We start from the raw sequence: 24012 nt of genomic DNA on the forward strand, positions 1-24012 counted from the left end.
TAAGTCCCTTTGCTAGGGATTTTGTTGTCATTGCAACTAACATGTAAATTATCATCTGTCATTTTCACAGTCCTGAATGGTTTTCAGGAGCATCTTCCAGTCATGGAGTAACTGGGCAGGTGGCTTCTGTCACAGCTTGCACCAGCATAAATACATGCATTAAGCTAATAAAACTCCAGATTTATCAGCTAGATTTATGAACTGATTAAAGCTAGATTTATAAAATGATTTAGTTTCAACTCTATCAGTCTCTTCCCTCAAGCAGCACAGCTCCGTTCTAAACAGAAACAAAGGAAGAAACTTAGACTTTTTCCATCTGAGGGGATGCTATACTAAGAAATGCTGGTTTTCAGACAGGAAGCCATGATCCAAGCTCTTTGGAGTCACTTGCAGGACACGCACTGAAATTGTCCTATCAGACTACATCCAGGCTGTGGAGTTAATTGGTTCATTACAATCACCTTACTCCACGTGCCACCCCTAAATCTCAGCAGAATGGAAAGTGGGAAGTCAAGAGCGTGAACCCGCCTCACAGCACACAAGACAAGCAGCTATATTAATGAGACTATCTGTCAATAAGTGACATTGCAGCCTAGACAACACTGGGCACTGCATGTTACCAAGCTACTTCTGGGTCTAGGGAACCGAGCTCACGAAACAGAGACACTGAGGACAGGTGGCTGAGAGGAAGGTGACAGAAAAGGAATTAGGGACTAATTCCCAGGCCTGTAAAGCTGTCCATGACAGAGCATCATAATGGATTGCACCAGCCCACAGGATTGCACCATAGCCCAAGGAGCGGACATACAGTACCCCACACCGTATGCGGTCAGGCTGCACCACCGGATGGTCCCCAGTGCTCTTGGATGATCCATGTTCCTCACTCATGGCAAGTCTGTGGGAGTAAACTGGGTTCTTCTCGTCTTCTGTTTCTGTATCAGTCACAGAGTCACAGCCTGAGTCTAAAATAAAGCATACAGAGTCCTGTTACATCACTCCCCTTTGCTGAAAATGCATATCATACACATCCATCCTGAGAAACAGCCAGGGAGGCGGTGGGGTGGAACTTGCTATTCTTCTCAATGTAATGCTCAGAAAAGGAGATCTAGTTGAAGAAAGGGAAACTACACAGCTTCCTCTTTTTTTTTTTCCCTTAAGAGGATGGCTAGGGAACATTCACAAAGACACAAAAGTGCTGGATTAGCACTAAACATGCTTACAAAACAAACAACAATGTCACTCTTTGCTGAGATGGATAGTGCCTTCTCATGTTAGACAGGAAAATTAGTATGTCAATGTCTAACATAACAATGATCAGCAACTGGACTCATCGGACTACAGCTGCACTCTGAGTACACTGTAGGATGGGCAGCAGCCTTTAGTCTTCCTCTTCTAAAGTAAATGAAGAAAACCAACTTTTCTTTCATTTCAGTAGTATCTTTAGTTTTCTGGATCCTGATTATGTTGCTCATACTTGCCCCAACTCCCAAGTTCATTATTGTGTCAACAGAATACAACATGAGGCAGTAGCCTGAAGGGATCCTGTTCCTCAAGCAAGAACTATAAGCTCCTGTATCACAAAAGTAAAATTGAAACGTACCGGAGTCTTTGCATTGAAGAATAACAGTACTCTATCCAAACAGATCCAAGAGTAGACATAAACACATGTAACCCTACGATCTGTGTGTACAAAACAATGTTCTCACTCCCGATTCCAGTAACAGCACAGATATTGATGGAAGAGCAAACAAACTGAATTGACATCACTGGCTGCAAAAAAACCTAGCAAGAATTAAAATAGATTAGAGGTCTCTTACCCCTGCCAGGAAATACTTTTCCCAACTAGAGACAGGAAACAACAGATGATTTTGTATCTACTTAGTAGAGAGTGCTTTCTTATCTAGTTTATACCTCTTGATTCACGATTCACACCTTTTTTCCCTTGTCTCCCAAAACATGGGGTGAGAGTCACTGACTTCCCTTTTTCAGAAGACTAGCATGAATTCTTAAAACTCTGTCTCCAATGGCCAAAATTTTCCAAACCTTGGAAAACTGTTGAGCAGTCAAGGATTTAGGACAACATTTTGGAAGGTATTTGTTACTTACTACTTACCGTAAAACACACCTGTAAAGAGCAGTACAAATTATTTACCAGATAAAGTCTCAGATTTGGACTGGCAGAGCTTTTATATAAGTAAGAAGTGTTCTATTTAAATTGCTCAGTCCTGATGAGTAAGACCTAAGCAACCAACCACACTGTCTAACCTGTGGTATCCAAACAGTGAAGCTGCTGATAGTCCAGGTTTTACTCGGAATCCCCCAACCTCTGGGTATATCAAGTTTCCACAAATCAAGAGAGCCAAAGTTATTAAGGCAGGCTTCTATTAGGAGCTCATGTCTTGCTAGTTTCAAACAGTGAAGCTAGCAGTCAGTCAGGAATTTAAATCTAGACTTCATTATTATTATTATTACCAAAGACTTAAACTTAGGATATCTGAAATTCTTTGTCATGCACTTTTTTTTTAATACTTTCTATACATTTAAATGGGATTTTATGAATTACACAAATGCAACTTTGCTTTCAGGAGACAGGTTTTAAGCCACAAAATTTTAGCAAATCATTCAGCTGAAATTTTTGTCACAAATAGTGGTGCAAATACACTTAACTTCATGTATGTGAATCACTCCACATGGCAAGTAAGCCTACTCACATGAGTACAAGTAGATTGCTGCTCTGCTGTAGAAAGAGTAGAGCCAAAAATCTGCAGCTCTGTAAAGCTGAAACAAGGCATCACCATCAACATTTCTTAAACAAACCTAGAATGGTACATGTAATTTAGCAAATACATTTTAATACTGCACCGACACAAATCTGCAGATTTGACTAAGAAACTACTTTGACACAAAGCTATGTACTCAAGGTGGTCTTTTGGATCCTCAGGCAGTGGTGCTAAGTATTACAGAAAACAGACCGAGGTTTTAAACTCCTTAACTCAATATTTTAATTGATACTGTCCAAAGTCATCAGTTGCAAGAGCCATACCTCAGTTTTGGAAACCCTTATCTTAGGGAAAGGTGGACTGCTCCCACCTGGGAGTGCCAGGCTGCCCAGCTGCACAGGAGAAAATAAAGCACTGGTCCCACATCCTTCCCTTACACGAGAGTTATCACGTCAGGTGTTTGGCATATGCAGAGCAAGACACCACGTCTTTTGGGGAGGAGGAGAGGAGGCAACTAGAACAGTGTCTCTGTAATCTCTGTTGGTGATTTCCAATATGACTAAACCAAAAAGACTAACCTCACCACAGATAAGAGAGCGCCAATGACAACCAAATTACAGCAAAGCATTCCTGGAACATATGCACAAGCTGACACTTACCAGCATCCTGACACTCAGGGCATCATCCCCACCCCAATATGGAACCATTAGTGTGGTAATTAGTACCTCACTTGCCCAACATATGGTCCATTTCAGAGGAAACTGAAACCTAAAGCTGTGGATCTCAGCTACAACATCAGTAAGTTACAGTAAGCAAGGATAAGAAGGGAGCAAGGAGAGAACAAGCCCCCTGGTCTCTCTGCTTTACTGATGTTATTTGATACTAGCAACAAATTAACAGATGAAGAATAACTTGAGCTTTTAAGAGGTTCTGGCATTGCCTGATCCTGTCTTGCACTTCTGCATTCTTGTAACAGAGTTGACTGCCCAGAGGTTGTATGTAAGAACAGAGCTGTTAGGTAATACAGGAAGAAGCAAGCAATGTTAATCAGTAATTGGATTAACAGCTGACGGAACAGGCACACGGAGTTTTGGGTGTGAATTATTCATCTGTTTCTTCATTCAGAAAATTCTGAAATTGCAAATTGCCAACTTCCCACATAAGCAATGAAGCGATGCTATGGTCATCTTGCAAGTTCCACTCACGTGCTACTGACTTGTGAATATGCAAGCATTGGAAGAAGAAACTGTCCCATTACATTTGATAATATCAGTGCTCTAAAGGGACGTGTTGTTAGATCAGGCTTCCCACTCACTACGATACTTGAGTAATGAAAACCCATTTGCATATACAGATTCAGCAATTATATCATTGTAATGATACCCAGGCTACCGAGACCTTCACTGAGGAGATCAACAGACTCATTAGAAAGTTAAGTGAATACCTGAATTGAGCTTCTCCATGAGCAGCTGCTGTAGGTCACCAGCTTGTGGTTATAAACGGCTCTGCCTTGACTGGAGGGCCTTTCTGTTCCCCTTTAAACGAAGGCTACCTCAGGCCACGCTCAACAGTTTGTGAAATACTTGTGAGACTAGCAGCAAGAGGAGGAGACACGGTCCAGGAAACCCAACCACATTTCCCCTGGAAGAATGTGCCCCCCTCCAGGAAGCGTCAGTAGCTGAGCCACAGGGAGCAGCCCCATGCCGGCCCCTTCTCGCCTGCCTGGTGCAGGGAGCCTGCACAAACTCACCCCTGGGAAAAACCCGGGGAAAACGCAGGCATTGCCACATACTTCACGAGCCATTTACCAGCTTTAGAAACTAAAGTGAAGCAGCCAGTTATTTTGACCTGTTGCTGTACAGTGCACGCAGCTCGCTCTGTCATCCATTTCCTCCTGGCTAAGCTGGCGGGCTATCGGCATGGAGCCGACAGCTGTGGTTTCTCAGAAGTCAGCCCTTACACCACAGGACACATGAATGCTCAGAAGGAGTCAGCAGCCTGTCCAGACCAGTCTGCCACCCAGATATTAATGTAAATGGCACAACTGGGCAACAGCCTGTCCCTATAGGTTCTGCATGTGCAGACTACCCCCTCGCTGGCATCTGTGAACACTTCCGACTCCGTCCATCGACCAGCTCACCAGCTGAGACAACTAGCCTTCACGAGGCCTTGGACTTTCATCTCAGTACGCCCAGAGCAAGAGGGAAGGCCCTCAAAGAGAGCTCCTGCTATCACCTGAAGCTTGCAACTGGCTAGCCTCCTTTTCCAAGTGCAAACAAGGACGTTAAGTCTCCCAGAGCAACTCAGCTGCATTTGCGAGAAGCAGAGTACTGACAAAGTAGTCAGGGAAAGCAGGGAAAGTTATCTTTTATCATGCTAACCTCAGAGCCCCTGCTTTACCAAGGAGATACATGCTCAGGAGTGAAAACACCTTGTGATAACCCCTCAAAACTGGGTTATCCTGCAGTAACATTTTCCCTTTCAACAGAGTGGAGAGAAGCATGCAGAAAAGCAACAGGTGAGAAGAAAAAACACAGGAAAATGTAAGACTTTGTAGAACTGTCCATACAGAACAAATAAAGTGTGGGACATCTCCCCCTTCTCTCCAAACCCCTCACCCCAAGCAGCTCATCTACAAGCACAGTGCCTAAAGACAGATTTTCAGTTCTACAAAGAAGTTGTCATGTTTCATTTGTTCTGTAAAGTTGGAAGTTACAATAAACTAGTTCTCATCCTCCATCAGGGAAACAAGCTGTTTTTTACTATGCCAAGTTTTGCTTGAGCCAGTGTGTGCACACACACTTGTGCATCTCTTAGGGAAGCTGTATCATTACAAAGAACACAACTGGGACAGCATCAGTGTTTCAGCAAATTGTGAGAAGCCAGAAGGTACAGTTTTTACCTTTGTAACCTCCTAAGACAATATATATCCTTAATACTCAAAAACATACATTACTCCACAGTTCCTCTATAAAGCACATCTCATCCAAACTTCACGGAACAGGTTTCTTTTGTTATATTTTAGAACTACAGACAAGTGACTGAAAGGAGAATAATGTCTTCGCAGTGGAGTGCAAGAAGCTTTCATGATCTTCATGAAAATTTAACCCAAGTGCATGAATCTGTTCACTTTTCCTGGTTCGATGTTCCCAAACGCTGCTTCCAAGTTATTTTTTAATTTCATCTTTGAAACGAAAAGGATTTGGAGAAAGCTGAGTCACCAAGAGTTGTTTACAATGCCAAGGGCAACTCCGTGTCACTCCTGTAAGTACTGGAAGGTAGGGATGAGAAAGTGGCCAATAAATACCATACTTGGGGTGCAGGAACAGGAAACTCAGCACACAATTCTGAGAACAGTGAGGTTAAGAAAGGAAAGTCTGAAAAGCCACAAGACTGGACAGGACACAGAAGAGAAAGCAAGAAGAAAAAATATGAAAAAATACCAGACACTAGGAGAGAGTGGTAAAATAAAAACCTCAAGCAGATGGGGAATTGGCAGAGAACAGGAAGGTAACCCACAGGATCAAAGGTACCTTCTGTGGGAATATTCCAATTTAGGGACAAGTGTCACCAGTAACTTCCAGGTGGCTGCTTGGGCTGGGCACAGTTTTTAATTATTCCTGGCACTCATTATTAATGTCAGATGAAAAATGGGACTGAGGAGGCAAAGTCAGCTGTGAAGCAACTGTGATCAGCCTGATGCATATAACCATCGCACCTCACATGACATTTCCTTATGTGCAGAAGCAGGGGTAGGAATCCCAGATGGGAAGTCCTTCTTGCATTAGCAACGGATGGAAATGGGAACTGGATTAACATGCCACTGGAATTCTTGTCATGGATACAGTGCCACACAGGTAATAGCTGGGAAACTGCCTACCACACATTGTCTGCCCCAGCAATGCCCCTCAGCCTCCTCTGCCTTGACTGCAGATGACTATTGGATAGGCTCTTATAGTTCAGTTTGGGATCACTGGTCTGCAGCCCCCTCTTCCTCAGTAGCTCAGGAAGGTATGCTCTTGGTCTGTAATGCTGCAGGTTGCATGACGGCACCATCCACAAAAGATCTAAGCACAGGGAAGTTTCACAGAAGCTCAGCAATTTCCCCAGGATGACAAGACAACACTCACTAATCCTATCACAGATTAAAGAGGAAATTGCAGTTTGTGACCTCCTGCAGAACTCTTTCAAACTTACAGCTCTTGTTCATTCACTAGCAGCCCTGAGCTGAGAGCAGGACCTTTAATGTAAAGAACTGGATGCACCTGAGGTAACAGCGATTCATAGCTGCAACGTGCAAGACCTCAGGGAAAACACACAGTCTGAATTCAGCACAGATTTTCCTCCAACGCCGGTAACAAACAGACGTTCCCCAAATATGGACCCCTCAAAATATTGTTCTGAGATTGTGCCAAATTCTGCTCTTAGAAACCTCATCAGATGACCTTGCACAGTCCCAGAGAAGAAATGTCTTCTTCCATTACCTAATAGAGCGCATGAGTACCAACACTGCCCCTACAGTGCTGTTACTTGTCCAGAACAGACTTTGTTTCAGCTCAAATGCAGACCTCACTCCAGAGAGTTATCCCAGCTTAATGAGTCTGCTGAGCTACAAAAAAAAAAAAAAAAAGAAAAAAACTGTGCATTTGTCTGGGGGCAGATGTTCACAACAGAAAGAGCTATAGCAGTTTAAAATACAGCTGCACCCATCACAGCTCTCTTTCCCCTTCTTGTCTTTATTTTCATCAGAGGCTATGGCCCACGCAGCAGAACCAGTGGAAAAGAGCACGTGTTTGGCTGCGTCAGCAAGACGCAGGACCAGGATCTCTGCTTCAGCAGCTGACAACGGGGGTGTAAGCTAAGCTGCTAGTCCCTGAACTTCAGGATGAGGAGGAACATTTATACATTTCACTCATACCTACTGCAAAGACAGTAGCTGCCAGCTCAGGGGTGAAACGCAGAGTTCCCCTTGTAACACAGAGATAACATAGTTTATCTAACCATGTCTAGAGCATGGTACAAATGCGAAGTATATTTAGCTTGTTCTTTCACTAAGGTTCAAGCAAACATGTACCACACTATGCCTGCCTCAAGCTAAAAGCATGCCTGGCTATTATGGTTCAGAAACTGCAAGCCAACTCATTATAATTCTTTGAGCTCTCAGCCTGAGGGTCTCACAGGCCTAGTGGTCATTTTGTGTCAGGATTAAGCGTATAAACCTAAAGAACTAGCTGGGGTGCACGGGAACAGGACAGAGAGGGGAAAGAGCTTCTGAGGAAGATGCAGGGTTCTGGCCACCCAGACAACAGACACTGTGTACATGACCAAAATCTCAAGAAAGAGGGGCCAGAATAGTTCACTTCAACCACCTGTGCCAGGAGGAGACAACACATACTGAAAAAGTGTGTGCATGGCTGATGATTTTTGAGGGTGACAAGAATCACATTACATCCGTCACTGATTCAAGTCTCCCTGAGCAACCACATGCAAGAAACACAAACATCCAACTTGCTGATTAGTTCTCTCTCCTCTTGCAGTATCTCCTTGCTTCAATTTAAGCACAATCCATAACACTTGCATGACAGAAAAGACTGTCCACAGAAAAGCCCACCAAGCTGGAATTCCACCTAAGAGAGCTGGGTAGCTGCTTTGGAAACATCCCACCAGGAGATCACTGTTTGACTGAAGGTGTGGTTCTACAAGCGGCTTCTGTAGATCTAAGGCCACATTACTACCGGAAGGGCAGTCCTGCCCTCCCTCTCCTTCAAATAGTCTTTCTTGGAATACCACCCTTGCAGTCCAGTGCCACACCAGATCATCCAGCCAGATGAAAGGTGGAGAATGAGTTGGACCACTCTCTTTTGCAGCAGTCCATGCTAAGGCCAGCCTATGCCACTGATGAAACTTCCCCCTGGGAAACTCAAGATCCACTGTTATTCTCAGGTCACTTTTGAAAAACACGTTGAAAGTTTTCTGTGGTAATAATGAATAGCCATGAAAATCCTGCAAAATGCAACCCTAGAAGCAAAACAACTGTCCAAGCGCACAACAAAGGTCTTAGAAACAACCTGAAGTCTGCCCCACACATCTCTTCAGACCTGCTCCATAAAGCACCTTTGGTTTAACCACACATTTCTGCAAAGATGCTGCAGAAATTACTTCAGCTGTTCCACACTTGGAAGAAGCCATCAGAGATGGTCACTGGGCTCTTATTTTAAGCAGGTGCTTTAAAGCCTTGCAGTTCACATTGGCAGATACTTAGAATTAGGCTTAGTCACTACCTTAAAGCAACTTGTGGGGAGATTATCAGAACTAGAAGCAACAGAGAAATATGATAAGTCTATTATAGTCCAACGCTTCCTAACCACACCAGTTTCTGTACTTTACTAGTTCTGGGTTATCATTTCAATGTCTCTGTCTAGAAAACTAGTATGCACCTATGTTAGCACTGCTTGAATCTCATGCTGTCATGAAAGATGAGCCGTGAAGTATTGCTTTTAATGTGCATAACTGGAACTTTATGAAGCACCTTGATAACAACGCATCCATCCTGCAGCTGGGAAGACTACTTCAACTGCTCAATCCCATTTGCTGCAGATGGATAAGGCCATTTGTGCATTTCTCTCACTATCACTTGCGGGCTTAGTTACGGTTTCTCTGATTGCTTTAACCAGCTCCCTGAAGTCTTGGCGTTTCCAGCATCGGTCATTTATAACCATCTGCAAGGAAGAGCAAGCTACCACTATGTTCTCTCAACCTTAACTCCTGTGCAAGAGCGTCACAGTTTCCTCTCCCTGACAGGCAGTGAGAACCAGACAGGCTGCAGAGCTCCCATATAATGAAGCGGATTCTCATTGCACCCAGAGGGCTGACTAATACCTCACCCGTTCCTCTTCAAAGAGCAGGGTCAAAGAAGCATATCTTCTATTTCAAGACAATATAACAGAGAAAAATACAGTTTTAAGAATTTACCTAATTTTTCCCCTTCAAAGAGGGGGGAAAAAAAGAAGCAAGGGAGGATTGCAGCACAGCAGATAATCATGCTACCTCATGTCTCCAAGGTCACTCCAATAAGCTGGCAGAAATAAATGCTGGATGTAATTCTCTGAGATAGGACTACTCAGAACATATTCCTCCACAGAGCACTGAGAGCCAGAAGTAAACACCAAATGGTCTCCACCTTCACATTTCTCTGTCCTTTTAGGTCTGTACATCAATTCCTGCCCCTTCCTACCTCCAGCTTGCTTCCTTTACTGTACTTCTGATATCCAAACAGACTCTGAAGATGCAAGCAGATATCAAAACCTTGACATAGGCATCCACATCCAATCTGCAGTTTCTAGAACCTCCTAAGGGCCAAAATGGATCTTGTAGAGAATGGCAATTGCATGCATGAGACTGGAAACTCTTCAGGAACATTGTGAGGACATGGGAGCACAGTATGAGGGCTTGAAGAGATCAGCTGGTGAGAAAAATACAATGCTAGGATCTCATCTAGGATCTCATACAGACAAGTAAAGAGACTCCAGCAGGGCTAGAGGAACATCGCAGTAAGTTAGAGCTGCATGAACTGGGGTCTGCTCACAAGCTGGAGCCTCAGAGATACAGTATTAGCTCTCTCGCAATATAACAGATCCCAAAGCACCATTTTCTGTAAGGCCAAAGATTAAGGAGGTAGTTTCATAGAGGCATTGATCTGACATAGCTTCATGATCCTTCTCTAAGAAGATGACCAGGGATGTCAAATTAACTCACAGAACTCTCTTTAGCTGCTTTATTTCCAGGATGTATCCTTTAAGGCGGTGGCACAACTTTCCCATAAAGTACTTGGCCATGTCATGCCTCTTCCTAGCAGGATTATGTTCTGCATCCAATGTTCCTCAATGGCCATGGTTTATGAAATTTAACAAGCAGCACAGGGAAGAGCTGCTACAGCATTCAGGTTTTGTTCTGCCTCCACATGCAACAGCAAACTCCACAGGCAAGGAAATCACACTACAGCACTCCCTCTTCTAGGAACATGTTCCCATACAGGACTGAACGGACCTGTGGGAGGGAGGTTGCAGTTCCCAGTTTATAGCATCCCCTTCACTACTGCCTCACCTGCAAGTCTCAGGCTGACAGAGTAGTCCTGACTGAAGTGCTACCTGCCAGAAACAAACACAGCACAACAGACACAGTAACTGCTACTGTCAGAGGAATAGTTACCAATGCCTCTGTACAATACAAAGCACCTGCATCTCAATGAATTGTTGTAGTAAGCACCTGAGATAAGATCACCGCTGTCCTATGCTACAGTGTGCAGCTCTGCTACTGTCTGGTGGCTTTTGTGGTTTCTAGTGAAAAGTTGCCCTTAAAAGTATTCAATGTGAGTTAACATAATTTTAAGGGTGGGAACTAAAGGAAAGAGTGTTCAAATTTATCCACAAAAGCCACAGACTGTTCTTCTAGGTTATGGTATTTGCTTTGTCATTCCTCAGGACATCTCAAGTATAAGGGTAACATACCAGATAACACTGGATTGCACTGTGCTTGTGTCCTGAAACAGTTACATGGTAAAGCAGTGGTCATAAGTGCATCAAGGCCTAACATGGAGGTTAGCTGAGCAATCAAATGAACAAAGTCTGACACCCTTCCACAGAAAGACTATTGGCCAATGAGTTACTCTAGGAAAAACCTGCCTTTCAGCAGAAATCTTGAGATACCTAACAAATAGGAATTTATGTATCATCGCTGAACAGATCATTTATATTAACCCCCAATATAACAGGGAGAGCAGCTCCTGCCAAACTTAAAAATTCATTGTGAATTTAGGGCTCTAGCCCTAAATGGCAGCAATGAGCAAAAGCTAGCAATCAAGTAATTACAGAAGTGTCAGGCTGAAGGGAATCTCCCACATACTACCACTTCATCCCCCTGGGTTGAGACACACTTGAGAACATCTTATGCATCTGTCCAACCTGACCTCAAACTCCCAGTAGCCTATTCCAAGGTTACTTTACCTTTACAGCTTGAGTCCAGCACAGGACCACAAAGATTATTAGGGGACCACAGCATCTTTCATACGAGGACAGGCTACAAGAGCTGGAATTCTTCAGCCTAGAGAAAGGAAGACTCAGGGGGATCTTATCAATGTTTACCCGATGGGAGGGAATGAAAAAAAGGGAGCCAGATTCTTCTACATAGTGCCCACTGACAGGACAAGAGGCAACGGGCACAAACCGAAACACATGAAATTCCATCTGAACACAAGAAAACACTTTGTTACTCTGAGGGTGGTCAAACACTGGAAAAGGTTGCTCAGAGAGGTTGTGAAGTCTCCACTTGCAGAGACATTCAAAACCTGACTGGACATGGTCTCGGGCAACCTGCTTTATCTGACCATGCTTGAGCAGGGAGGTTGGACTAGATGATCTCAAGAGGTCCCTTCCAACCTGACCTGTGATGTGCTCTCAAGTTTCATTCATGGTTTTGCCAGTGCAACAGAAGAAAGCCAGGACGTTACTTCAATTCCTTGACATGTACATGAGGGAGAATAATAACATCCCAACAAAAGCTCACTGCCTTGGTCTCTGGCATCTCTCAATGAGATTCCAGCTCTTCCTCATCCACAGGGCTCTAGCAAAATTCTCATCTTCCTTCTAACTGTCCACTGTCCTCCATACTCACCACATGCTTCCTCACTTGCACTTCTGACCCTCCTATTTTGCAAGGAGTTTGCTTGGTACTGATCTTTCTTTCTTGTCCATTTCATTGCATGAGAGCTCTGCTCAGCCAAGGCTGCATTTGCCCTTCAACAGCACGGTTCACAGCTACTGTTACATTCAGTTATCACCTTAGCAATCTCAGGCAGATGTTGACTTCCCTGGGTTTTTCCCTGCAAGAGTTTGCTTGGGTACAGAAAGTTCAAAGCCACTGATTAATTAGTAAATGCTTTGGAAACATAAACTTTTAATGCAGGAAATTTGAAATTTTTCAAGACAACATAGGTAGGGGCTGAAATAAACTGGAGAAGCCGAAACGTGCATAATACAAAACAGATGTCAACTGAGCTTTGAGAGCACAGGAGGAAGAGAAAGGTCACGGACTCCAACTGTGTGGCACAGACTTCCAGCTGCCCAATGCACACAGCACAGCATGGTGTGGTATCACAAGCCAGACAAGAGGGCTTAAGTAGCAGGCTGGTCACTGCACCCTGGCTGGTGACTATACCCTGTCAGACCTGAGCTGGTTTCTACAGTGCCATCCCGAGCATTTCCACGTCCTTAGCGCAGTTATTGCATAGCCTGAAAAACTTCCCCATGGATAACAGGAGTGGCTACAAATGGAAACCTTCATGCCCTCTGTAGTTTGCCAGGATTGAGAAACTGTAGAAGTTAAAAATGCCCCACCTACAAGAAACCAAGAGTCTGTGTCAGCACACAGTTCTCAACAAGGCAAGATGAGTGCTTCCTCATTTCTGAATTTGTATTAAACTAATAAAAATTAAAATAGCTTTCAGTGTGTGACTGTCTGGGGGTGTCATGTTCCCATGATGCACTAAACAAACCACAGCCTGATAGCTGTGCTAGAGGCAACAGCATAGCCTGAGCAGGGCCAGTGTGCAGGCTCTGGAGAAGTATTTGCCCTTGCTGTTCCCTGTGTCATATGCTCCACTACCTCAGGATTCAGCTATTAAGAAGCTGAAGCTTGGTCATTTTTGCATCAGGCTTAGGTTTTCAATGTGTGCCAACACTGCTGTCAGAACTACTGGTGAACACGTGTGTAGAGAAGTACTTCCCAGAGGAAGACACCCAGACAAATCATTTCAAATCTGGTCATAAACTTTCTCTGCTAAGTGCTGTAGAAATTGAGGGCTGCCTTACTCAGGAAAAGTTCACAGTCTGCTGTACAGAATGGACTTAACTAAGACCTTCTAAGAGCTCCTAACTTCAAAGCCTTCATCTAAAATCCTAACAATGAAGTCCTGGGAGCAGAGTGCAGGCTGTGTTTCTCTATGGGAGAGCTCTGCTGTCACAAACACTCTTACTTTAAGTCACTCATGCTGGGGTTGGCTGCAACCAAACTATAAGGAAGATGCTAATTTTTTATTACCAACGAAGAAGAAAGTTTTCACAGTTTCACCCAAAAAGGGAACTACGTACACCTGGGGTTGTCTTCTCTTCAGAGGAAGCATCAGAGCATTTGCATTTGCGGCCATTCACAAAACTTGGTCTGTAGAATGGAAGAGGTCACCTTCCACACGGAGGCAGGATCTGATATATATGGAAGAGGTCATTTTCTTCCCACACAGAGGCAGGATCTGATATATTCATCCAAATACTTCTGCCACGAAACCAACCTATCTTAAGTAGGTTCTTCCTTCACAAGAGTCAGAGTGACAGTGGATGGCTTGCCTTGGCAACTGCTCTGATGTGCATGAAGAAACAGCCTGACATTACCCAACCCTTGCATGCAGCTGACAGCTCACATCAGGTAGGGCTCCTGTAACAGTTAACAGAAGTCCAGAAATTCTGAATCTTTGTGCACCAAACTATTTGGAAAATGCTACAGCAGACTCCACAGCAAATGAGTTTCGTTTTATCTCATTTTTTCTCTCAAATATTTTCTAGATATACTGAAGTCAGTTTGAGATCAGTGTATGATTGTTCAAGTGAGAAAACAGAAAATAAGCTGATTTTTTTGTTTGTTATGTAGAAACAACAACAAAAATCCAAAGCACAATCTTCCTTTCAAAACACCATTTACATAAAGCTAAAGCACAGCTTCTTTCAGCACATGCCAACTTTCAGCAGAGATGACACCTCTGGAGAAGGACTCTACATCCAACTATGAAAAGTCAGACTGTAGCACCTTAGCCCAAAGAAGCTTTGCCGCAGATGTATGGCAGCCAGCCCACTAAACAGCCAGGCACACAAGACGTACTTCCCTGGCTGCTCAGACAGACAGCATAGCGCTACCAGTAAGACTCACCTCTGCCCCCTCCCAGGGTGGGCTCTGAGAAGTGCTGGGAAGATCCAGCGCCCAGGTCCCCCCAGCACAGCCCCCAGCGTACCAAGGGGCAGCCAGCTGCACACAGAGAGAGCTAGCTCACCTGGGGAGAGCCACTTGTTGAAGTGGAGGAACAGAGCCAGGTCAGCTTAATACAATTCGTTGACCGCATCCGACGTCAAAGAGAACGGAGGCTGCGCTTTAGTTGACAAGGCTCCACATTCAGCGCACCACTGCCAACAGATATGCTTTCCCAGCATAAAAACCAGGGTGCTTCCCTTTGACAAACACTTCTGTATAGAGAGAAGCAGTTGATCCGGAGTGGTTTCTAGCTGATCAATTCCCACACCCGACCCCTTCCCTTCACCTCAAATTCTCTTTGATTTTTAATATGCCCAAAACAAGCAAGATTGGTGAAAGCCTCTCACTAGTAGGGATCCACCTGGCTACGTGAAACCTCCCACTACAGCCAGTCCATCCAATGAAGAACAGAGACACTCGCGCTTCCCGCTCGACCCGCAGCCCAGGAAGCAGGAGTCTTTCTTCTGCCCCGTGTTGCGCTTTGCGCACTCAGAATGCAGCAAGCCAGAGGAGACTGGCGAGAGCTGGCTCCGGGAAGAGATTTCAGGATCGACATCGCTTTGTACTCTCACACACTCTTCAGCTACACTAGAACTTACTCCCACTCTGGCCTAAAATAACTCTGACAGTCCTCACAGATGTTAAGTAAAACCATTAACACCAGTAATCCAGGGAGATGTTGTTTAAATCTCCCTAACTGTGAATAGCACGTTTAAAATCAATAAAATATTGGTGCCATGCTCTAGACCCAAGTTTGGAGGAAAACAGTAACTAAACTTCTACTTTTGCCAGAAAGTGTCAGAAAAGCTAATTTAATCTCTGGTCAGCTTTATTTTTCAGAGCTCAGCCACTGTTTCCTGTCTTCTTCCAAGCTGAAAGCAAAGAAGCCAGACTACTTTAGCCCTAGGTTATCCATTGGGAAACCAAGATGTTTTAGGGGTGTTTGAAAGGGAGATGCAAACTTCAGTTTATGCAGGTTTTTAAAAGGCACTAGGAAACATCTGTTGTGACCTGGTCACCTGAGAATGCCATCTTCAGCACAATCCCTAAGTCATCTTTTTTCAGGGGGACTGTTTTGGCCAAGATCACGACTTTCAAAATTTATTTTTACTGTGATAAATTTGTCATCATGACTATTGCCATTGTTATCCTGGCATAAAGCATCTTTATACACACATCACCAGACACACTAGAAGACTCCACTGCCTCATTTATGCCACTAAATACAGAAAAATCTTAATCCAAGATGCAACCACAAGACTCCAATCCTGCTAAGGCTGGCAAAGAACACCGTAACCCTTAAGTACGGCAGTGTCATAAAAACATCCTGACCAGCACGACTCCCCGGAGCTCTCCACCTTCATTTCAACAGAAACTATGAGAAAGGAGTACCACACACTCCTCTAGAGTTTAGGAAAGTTCAGACTCAATTAAAACTCAGTACACTGGGCTTCTCTAGTCTCCAGCTGTTAACACTTCTGTGCTAGTAAGTCCTCTGTGCTTGTTATGAGGTGATCACTTTCAGACTGGTTGGGTTATTTTTAAGGCCATCAGTGCAATTCTCCAATTAATCTCTGCCATTCCATCATAAGTAACAAGCTGATCTGTTGCCAGTATGGTTATACCTCTGACTTTAGGCCTCGTGCTAAAGAATACATATTAGACAACCTTATTTTGGTTCTGGTATGACAGAAATGTAAGTCTGAAGGAAAAGATAATTTTCCATTGATTGGGGTCAATAAACTGCAGGGCACAATATTTACAGGCAGAACTTTAAAGATACTCAGTTTTTATTTTTGATTTGCATTCAAAACCAGGCACCTAAGATAACTTCCACATTCAGAAGTTCTCTGTCAGTCACTGGCAATCTCTCCCAAATTAGGGACCAATTGACCAGGCATAGAAAAATTGGCTTGCAAAACTTCCTACTTTACAAGGAAGTGTTGTGCAATTTGCTTTATTTTCTATTTCAGTAAAACACATTACCAGTGTTAAAATAAGGATAAACAATATCATGTATCTCCCTCCTCCAACCCCTGACCAGAAAGCGCAACTCCACGGCTGCTACCTTACCTTCTGAAATAGCCTTCTTGATAGCTGCAAGGTAAGCATCAGGCTCATCATCATTTGTGAGCTCTTGCCACTGAGACCAGTCCTTGAAAAAGGTCAAATAGTCATCACAGTCTGTAACGCCGCAGAACAGCTTGACTACTTTGTAGGGGGGCCATAAAGCTTCCTGAAGGCTCTGCAGGACGGGAGGGAGATAAAAACTCTGCACCAGCTCAGCAGATAGCAAAAGGATGATGCTCCGACTTCTGCTGAACAGGTCCAGCTCCTGGTGGGAGATGGCAGACTCGCCTTCCAGCTGGTAGCTCAGAATCCGGTGTTTTCTAACGTGCCGAGTAAAGAGGAAGAGGTTCTGAAGGTACTGACACCATTCGGTGGCGTCACTTGCATATACGATCAGCACATCATATCCTCCAGGGGTGCCTGTGCAGGTGCAAGATGATCACAGGGAGGAGGATTAAATTCAAAGCAAGAACTGACCCACAGCTTTGTAGCAAAAAACCCACAGAGCTGTCCCATTAATTCACGTCAGAAGCTCCAAAGCACTTAAAAGGAACAGTAAATATATCCAAAGCGAGGTGTTCACAGCCACAGAGCAATTCTAAGGGTGGCTGAACTCCTACTTGCATTTACCCCACTAAAATCTAGTGTAGGTTTTTCATTCTCAAAAACCCTCCTATGAAGAAGGGGATTTCCTATGTAGTTTCAAGTGAAACAAACCACATGTGGAGATTTACAGATTTAAAGCACGTTGATAGGAAAAAAACCCACAAAAACCCGACCTCCACAACTAACTAGCTTGAAAAGGAGAGTTCACCTTTACACGTGAAGTTAAATCATTTTAGGCAACCATAGGGTCTCTGCAACACAACTGCAGACGATTACTTGCTCAAGCAGAGTATACACTAAACAGGGCACATCTAAAATAAGAAAGGCCTTTATTTAAATGAGGTCCCACAACGCTTACAGGAAGTCACTATGGCTTCCATGGTGTTAGACATTTGCCTTCATTGCAGCAGAAAGCAAACTGCCTGCAAAGTATGCGCGCAAGTGAAGGGTACGCCAGCCCCAGTACTTGCGGCACAGCAGTCCTATCATTCAGGCTTCAGACACTTTGCAAGCCTGTGTTAGAGTCCTTCCCCCAGAACTGTCATACAAAGGCTTCCCAACCGTTTTGGCATGACAAACCCTCTCTTCAGAGGGAAAGAACTAATACACTAGTGGTGGCCATAACACAGCCCAAAATACACTCACCAAAGTTGACTTATTCCATAATTCTCTAGAGACAGCTCCTGCCTACACACTCCTGCATTTCTGTGCTCTGGAATGAAAGCACTTTTAAAACTGTTCCCAGCTTGCCGAGAAGATCACATGCCAATTGAACCAATATGACATGATGCAGTGCTCTCCCACCAATCTCAAGAAAACTTTTAAGCCTGAATTTAATTTTCCTGTTCACCTGTGAATAAGTTTACCCAGATCTGAGGATTACGGCTCTGGTCCCATGGCAAATTTCAGTGCTGAGCATTTCGAACCTTATTAGTAAATTGTCTTCTAATTCCAGTTTGACTCTTTAGAAGTGTCAACATTTCCAACCCATCTCCATCCAGAAGCAAGCAAAGGCAGATTTTTCTAATTAAAGTAGAAGGCAATGCCTAAAATTTGGCATGCCAAAGAGAGTATCTGCAGAGAGTGAATTTACCAGAATTGACGATGACAGTTTTGCAGTCACCTTATTAAAATTCAACCAAAATTGAACAGCCTCCACAGACTCCATTTTGCCACCTTCCCCAGAACATTAAGAAATGAAGGCTGAAATGATGTCTTAGGCTACAGTACCCCAGCTCTAAACCATACAATTACAAACTTTAAATTGTAGTTGAGCAGAAGCGGTACAGTTGAGAAGTAAAGCATGGAGATGTGCTCTGTGCTCAACCAATAGCATTACGGTTACCTGCATAAATGGAAAGTCTCTAGCAGTGAAAGGATGATGCCCTAGCTATGGAGAACACAGACACTGCAGTTCAGCAGTATTCACTAGGACGGCTGCATGTTTCTGTGTGACTACAGCTCCTGAACCCCAGATGGAGGCTTGTAGGAGACAGCATTCTCAATGGAGGGGATCCAGCAAACTCATAAAGCAGACAAACAGACTGAAAGCCTTGGGACTGTTAAGCTAAGATTGCAAAACTGCTGTGAAAAAAGATGGCTTTCACACCAGTGAGATCACCACTATCGCCAGAATACCACTTCTGGCTGAACACCACCTGACAAAGACAACAGAATCACATGAGGAGAAACGGCAAAAGCAAGCAGAACTCAGGAGGCCAGTTGTTTTATTCTAGAAAGGGAGGAGTACTGCAGACTTCTGCTTCCAGTGCCACGTGTTGATTTACATGCACTACAGTGGGAAAGGGCAGCACAACTATCTGACATGAACAGAGCCCACACACTGCAACACAGCCAGCTGAGCCCAACCTCGTCAGATGGGGAGACAACGCAGCGACTCTCTGGGGTGTGCCCAGGGCTCCTAATGTCCTACCCTGGCGCTCTCTGGGAGAAATCCCACCTCTGGACTCTGGGGAAAGCAGCACTGGCTTCCAGGGCATTTTAACATTCTGTAAAACGGAACACCTAATTCTACCATGCATTTTTTAAAAAAAGCACAGCTTCCACAACTACACCTGTTAGCAAACAGGCCCTTCTCCAGTCTTTCAATGAAAGGAAGCAGCTGTGCTTAGAGAGGACATAAGATGGTGGTGGTGGGGTCATTGATTTTAAACGTGCATTGTGCTGCAGGGGCACTAAGTATCCGAGAAGCCTCCCTTCTCCGATATGTAGGCAAAAGATGCAAACTTGACAGACTCTCTGCAAGTTCCCTGCCAGCATTTATATCCCCAGAGACAACATCACCCAGAGCAGTGTAGCCTCTGCACCCAGCAGGAAGGAACTTCACCTACTGTTTAGGAAAGGTATGGATTCCCTGGATAGCGCTGCTCCACCGGCACACCATTCCCCTTAACAGAGCTGTGCCAGCTCTCCTCAGGCCCTTTTACTTCAACTCTTATAGCCTTTTACATTTCTAGGATAAACTGAGGAACAACGGTTTTAAAAGGAGAACTGAGAAATAAAATTACTGACTCCACTTTTAGAGCCACGGAAACTCTATGTTCATAAGCAAAAATACTGGAAGTGGGTCTTAAAGAGCTAAATAAGCATAAGTCAGCAATGGGACTGTTACAAAGAAAACAAAAAAACTAGAAATAGTTTCGATTGCAACATCTTTGAAAAGAAGGATGACACAGGACTCGCTTTCCTGGATCATGCTATTATTTGTCTAACTAAATACCTCCCTTTGCAGCACCAACTACTGTCCAGTCCTCAGGGAAAAGTCTAATAAATGGACAATACAGAATGTTTGGGGGAGTTTTTCCCACAACTCTTCACACAGCAGTTACAGAAAAACTCACAGAGCACACTTCAAAGTACAACATATACTCTGCCTATTGTACATATATAAGGAAATCCCTAGGTGAACACTAAGCACTTTATTTCTTTAAACCCTGAACTTAGATGCTTTGACAGTGCGTTCAACAGTCTGGTTTTGGAAAAACAAACACAAGGAAGCCTTCAATTCAAGTAAGAAAGATATGAACAGTATATGCAATAGCAAGATGAAGAAAGATTTGTGCCAGCCAACCGTTTCAAAAATCTTTCATGCTCTGACGTGTAATCTAGTTTAAATGTTAACAATACCTTGTTTCTACATTCCTAAACTTAGGGTATAAAAGTGATTTTTGCTTCTGTTTACAAAATGTTAGCACTATTAATAATATTACAGGCATATTTGTTTATTTCGTAGAAAAACATCCAGGTATGGTTCTGTTCCAGTTTGCAATGATAAAACATAACCTTTGGACTCCTTTCCAGCTGTAGCTGCCTCTTCAGTGCTTAGTTGCACACTCCATTATACAGCAATGACAAAAGACTGATGAGACTACAAACCAGTACTGCAGAAATGCCTAAGACCTCTAATTGAGGTAGAAGGCCCATAGACTAAATAGCACAGAGACAGAACGTGATACAAAGCTTCCCCTAGCTTATAAACCGCATGCAGGATGGAAGGGGATGAAGCAATTCAGTCCAAATCTTGCCCATGGCAAGAGAATAAAAGTATACTGTAGTGACAGACTATATCACATCTTCGTAGTCCCTCTCTGAGAAGCAAACAAATCAGGCTCATCTTCGGACCATGTTTGGGAGTAGTGAGGTGACAATCTTCGAGTTCAGAGCAAACATGGGATAGTGGTTTATGGCCCTGTCATAAGGTTCTGATTACCACTGAAATGGCTAAAGAATACGGCGGGAAGCTGGTGTATCAGCTCTGGGTAAGACTACATCTTGCCCCCTTAACACTTCCTAAACTCGAATCAGATGTCATCAAGTGGCATTACCTATTATTACATTCTACAAGCCAAAAGGTTTGACCTTTTTCAATTTACAGATCATAAATAGTTTTCCATTGTACTTGCGGGTCCCCATAAAGTAAATTCAGGGCCTCTAATACTGCACAGCTTTTCTGCGTTACCTTTCACATCCCTCTCCTAAGAAGACTATGACTTCTCATTGTCCACAGACCAGGTAAAAAACTGACAGACAAATCCTTTATTCCAACTCAGACGATCATATGCAGTGGCAAGCAAATCTATTTTCCACCTCAAATTAGGACTAAATGAAAAAGCGCTACACAGCCCAGCCTGTTATCAGTTTGCTTTGGGATTCATGTGTATGGAGGATACAGGAATATGGCAGTCGAAAATATGAATCCAAGAGGGATCCACTTCCTATGAAAGACAATTGCCTATGATATAAACAAAATCCAACCCAAGCTGTCTTAATAATCAAATTCTTAAAAGAGAGAGCACTTCCAAGAGGTATTAGAAGCTGCTAGTAGGCCATTAACAGAAGTCCTCAGCACCTTTCATATTTCAGTGTCTGAAGTGCGTGTATTTAAGTGATGTATGAGGAAATGAATGCATTCTTTGCCTAGCTGGAATGCAAAACAAAGTAACAGTGATCACATGAAATAATTATTAACATCCTAGCAAGACCCCTCACTTCGACTGGAATACAAAACCTTTGCTTTAAAAAAAGTGCTGCAAACAAGCAAGAGGAAATAGCAGAATCAAAGTAGATAAAAGTTTTGCGAACCAAACTTCAGTGATAGGAACACAAGATTTGCATTAAGATATGTGAACCTAAAGTTGTTCTACTTTTAAGAGTCTCTCTGAAATCACCTTCTGTTTATAAGGAGAAAAGTAGTTTTGCCCACAAGTCTCCTGAGGCCTCCCTTTAGCTTATTTTTACATCACAAGGAGATATGCGTCAGTGAAACACTAACGTTACTTCACACCCTGAGAATGGCACGTTTTTCCTTTTTTAGATAAAACACGTACACTTCCCTGCAGGGAGGGGAACTTGCAAGTTGGGCACTAGCAAGACTTACACAATATAGGCTAAACCCCTCTCCCCCTGGAGTTCGCAGCTCTATTCTAACCCGTTTTACATGCACACGTTAGCTAAAACATTTTCTTTGATGGCAACCTAGCTCAGTTTGTTTGGATCCTGTGCCACTGTGGCAAGGGGCATCAAGTCATACCCCAAAAAGGAAGTATGCAAATGTAGGGGAATAAGGCAGTATTTAGGAAGAACTAACTTCTCTACAAAACATCGCAGAAAACCATCTAGGTGGTAAAGGCTGAGCAGGGACAGGTTCCTCTACACAACACCCTCCCTCAGGGCTAGCCGAGCGGCCAGCCCGAAGCGCACTCAAGACGCAGACGAGCTCTGCCAGCACCTGCCCCGAGCACCAGCCAAGCCAAGCAAGAGAAGGCAGAAAGCGCAGCAACCTGGCTGCGAACAAAGGAGCCGCCGCAGCTCTGAAGAGCCCCGGGGCTCGGACCCTCCTCCCCCTTTCCCCCGCAGCGGAGGGGCGCCGCGGCGGGCCGGGCCGCACAGCAGCTCCGCTACCTCCCCGCCGGCTCCCCGCTCACCGGCGCCAGGCGGCCACGGAGAGCCTCGGCTCGCCGGGACAGAGCGGGGGGCAGAGCGGGGGGCAGAGCGGGGGGCAGCGCCCGCCCGCCGCGCAGCACGGCCGGGCGGAGAGACCCCGCCGCTCCCCCGGCTCCCGGGGCGAGGAGCCGCGGCACCTACCGGGGCCCGCCATGGTCCGGGGCTGGCGGGAAAGGGGCCGCTCCCCTTCCCTCACATCGCCGGCGGCGCGGCGCGGCGCGTCCCTCCCGCGGCCACTTCCTCGGCCCCGGCCGGGCGCTCCGTCCCCCCGCCCGGCCCGGCCCCGCCCCGCTGCCCGGCCGGGGCGGGAGGGCGGCCCGCGACGCCCCCTGCAGAGCCGGGCACAGGGCGGCCCCGGCCCGGCCCCGCCGGCGGCTGCTTTCGGCTCCGTTCGGGCATCGCCCTCCAGGCCCACGGCGGGATTCTCCCGCCATGGGAAGGGGACTGCCTTTTCCCGCTGGCCCCGATCACCCTTTCCACGGGTGGCCAAGGAACAGCGCTACAATGAGGAAAGGTTATGTGCCGCGCTGACAGAGAAACTCCCCGTCCTTAGCCACGAGACACTTCGAGCAAAGGCTGTGGAAGAGAACAAGCGAGAGCTGCTTTATGCACACCCTTAACTTGGGCTTTGACTTCTGTCTCCTGTGAGCAAGGAGTTTTATTTTTTCCTAGGGGAAAAAGAAGTTGTTCATGTAAAGAATGAAGCAACTCTCTATTCTGTGTTTTCCTCTAGAAGATGCAGTCTTTTAACTTAGATTTACCAAACTCCATACGACTATGCCCATGTTTCAGTACCCAGAAAATAAGCAGCAGGAGGACACTTGTTGGAGTTCAGAGAGGACTCAATTCTGCCACTGAAGACAAAGCAACAGATTCTGCCTAAATAATTATTTTAGACTATTCCCTTGCAAACTTGGGAAACCCGCTTGCACTGATTTGCATTCAGAAACATTTATTTGCTGAGAACCAGTGAAGTCTTTCATCGTTGCACTTCAGTAAAGCAAAAGCAGGCTCCTTGCAGGTTTCCCAGTCAGGGGACATTCTGTGCGCAGCCTACTTAATGTCATGAACACTAGTGTTA

At 44.8% G+C, this 24012-nt stretch overlaps 1 protein-coding gene across 6 annotated transcripts in view; it reads right to left on the bottom strand.

The window, feature by feature from the left end:
- PIK3AP1 (phosphoinositide-3-kinase adaptor protein 1) overlaps positions 1 to 23198 on the bottom strand; it is a 45469-nt gene extending 22271 nt beyond the window's left edge. For 2 of the 6 annotated variants that reach the window (XM_087766318.1, XM_087766317.1), the window contains exons 1-3: positions 23073 to 23198; positions 16866 to 17282; positions 814 to 962 (exon numbers count right to left, since the gene is read on the bottom strand). In XM_087766318.1, the coding sequence (XP_087622444.1) occupies positions 814 to 962; positions 16866 to 17282; positions 23073 to 23085 (579 nt within the window). In that variant the 5' untranslated portion in view covers positions 23086 to 23198. Of the gene's footprint in view, positions 1 to 813; positions 963 to 2711; positions 2758 to 3379; positions 3670 to 4164; positions 4283 to 16865; positions 17283 to 23072 lie in introns of those variants that run through there. The other 4 variants (XM_087766321.1, XM_087766320.1, XM_087766322.1 and 1 more) reach the window with 4 other exon arrangements.
- Between the last annotated feature and the right edge of the window lie 814 nt (positions 23199 to 24012).

This window comes from Nipponia nippon, unplaced genomic scaffold (assembly GCF_047370975.1).
Source record: "Nipponia nippon isolate SJK-2023a ecotype South Korea unplaced genomic scaffold, ASM4737097v1 scaffold_3, whole genome shotgun sequence".
NCBI lineage: Eukaryota > Metazoa > Chordata > Aves > Pelecaniformes > Threskiornithidae > Nipponia > Nipponia nippon.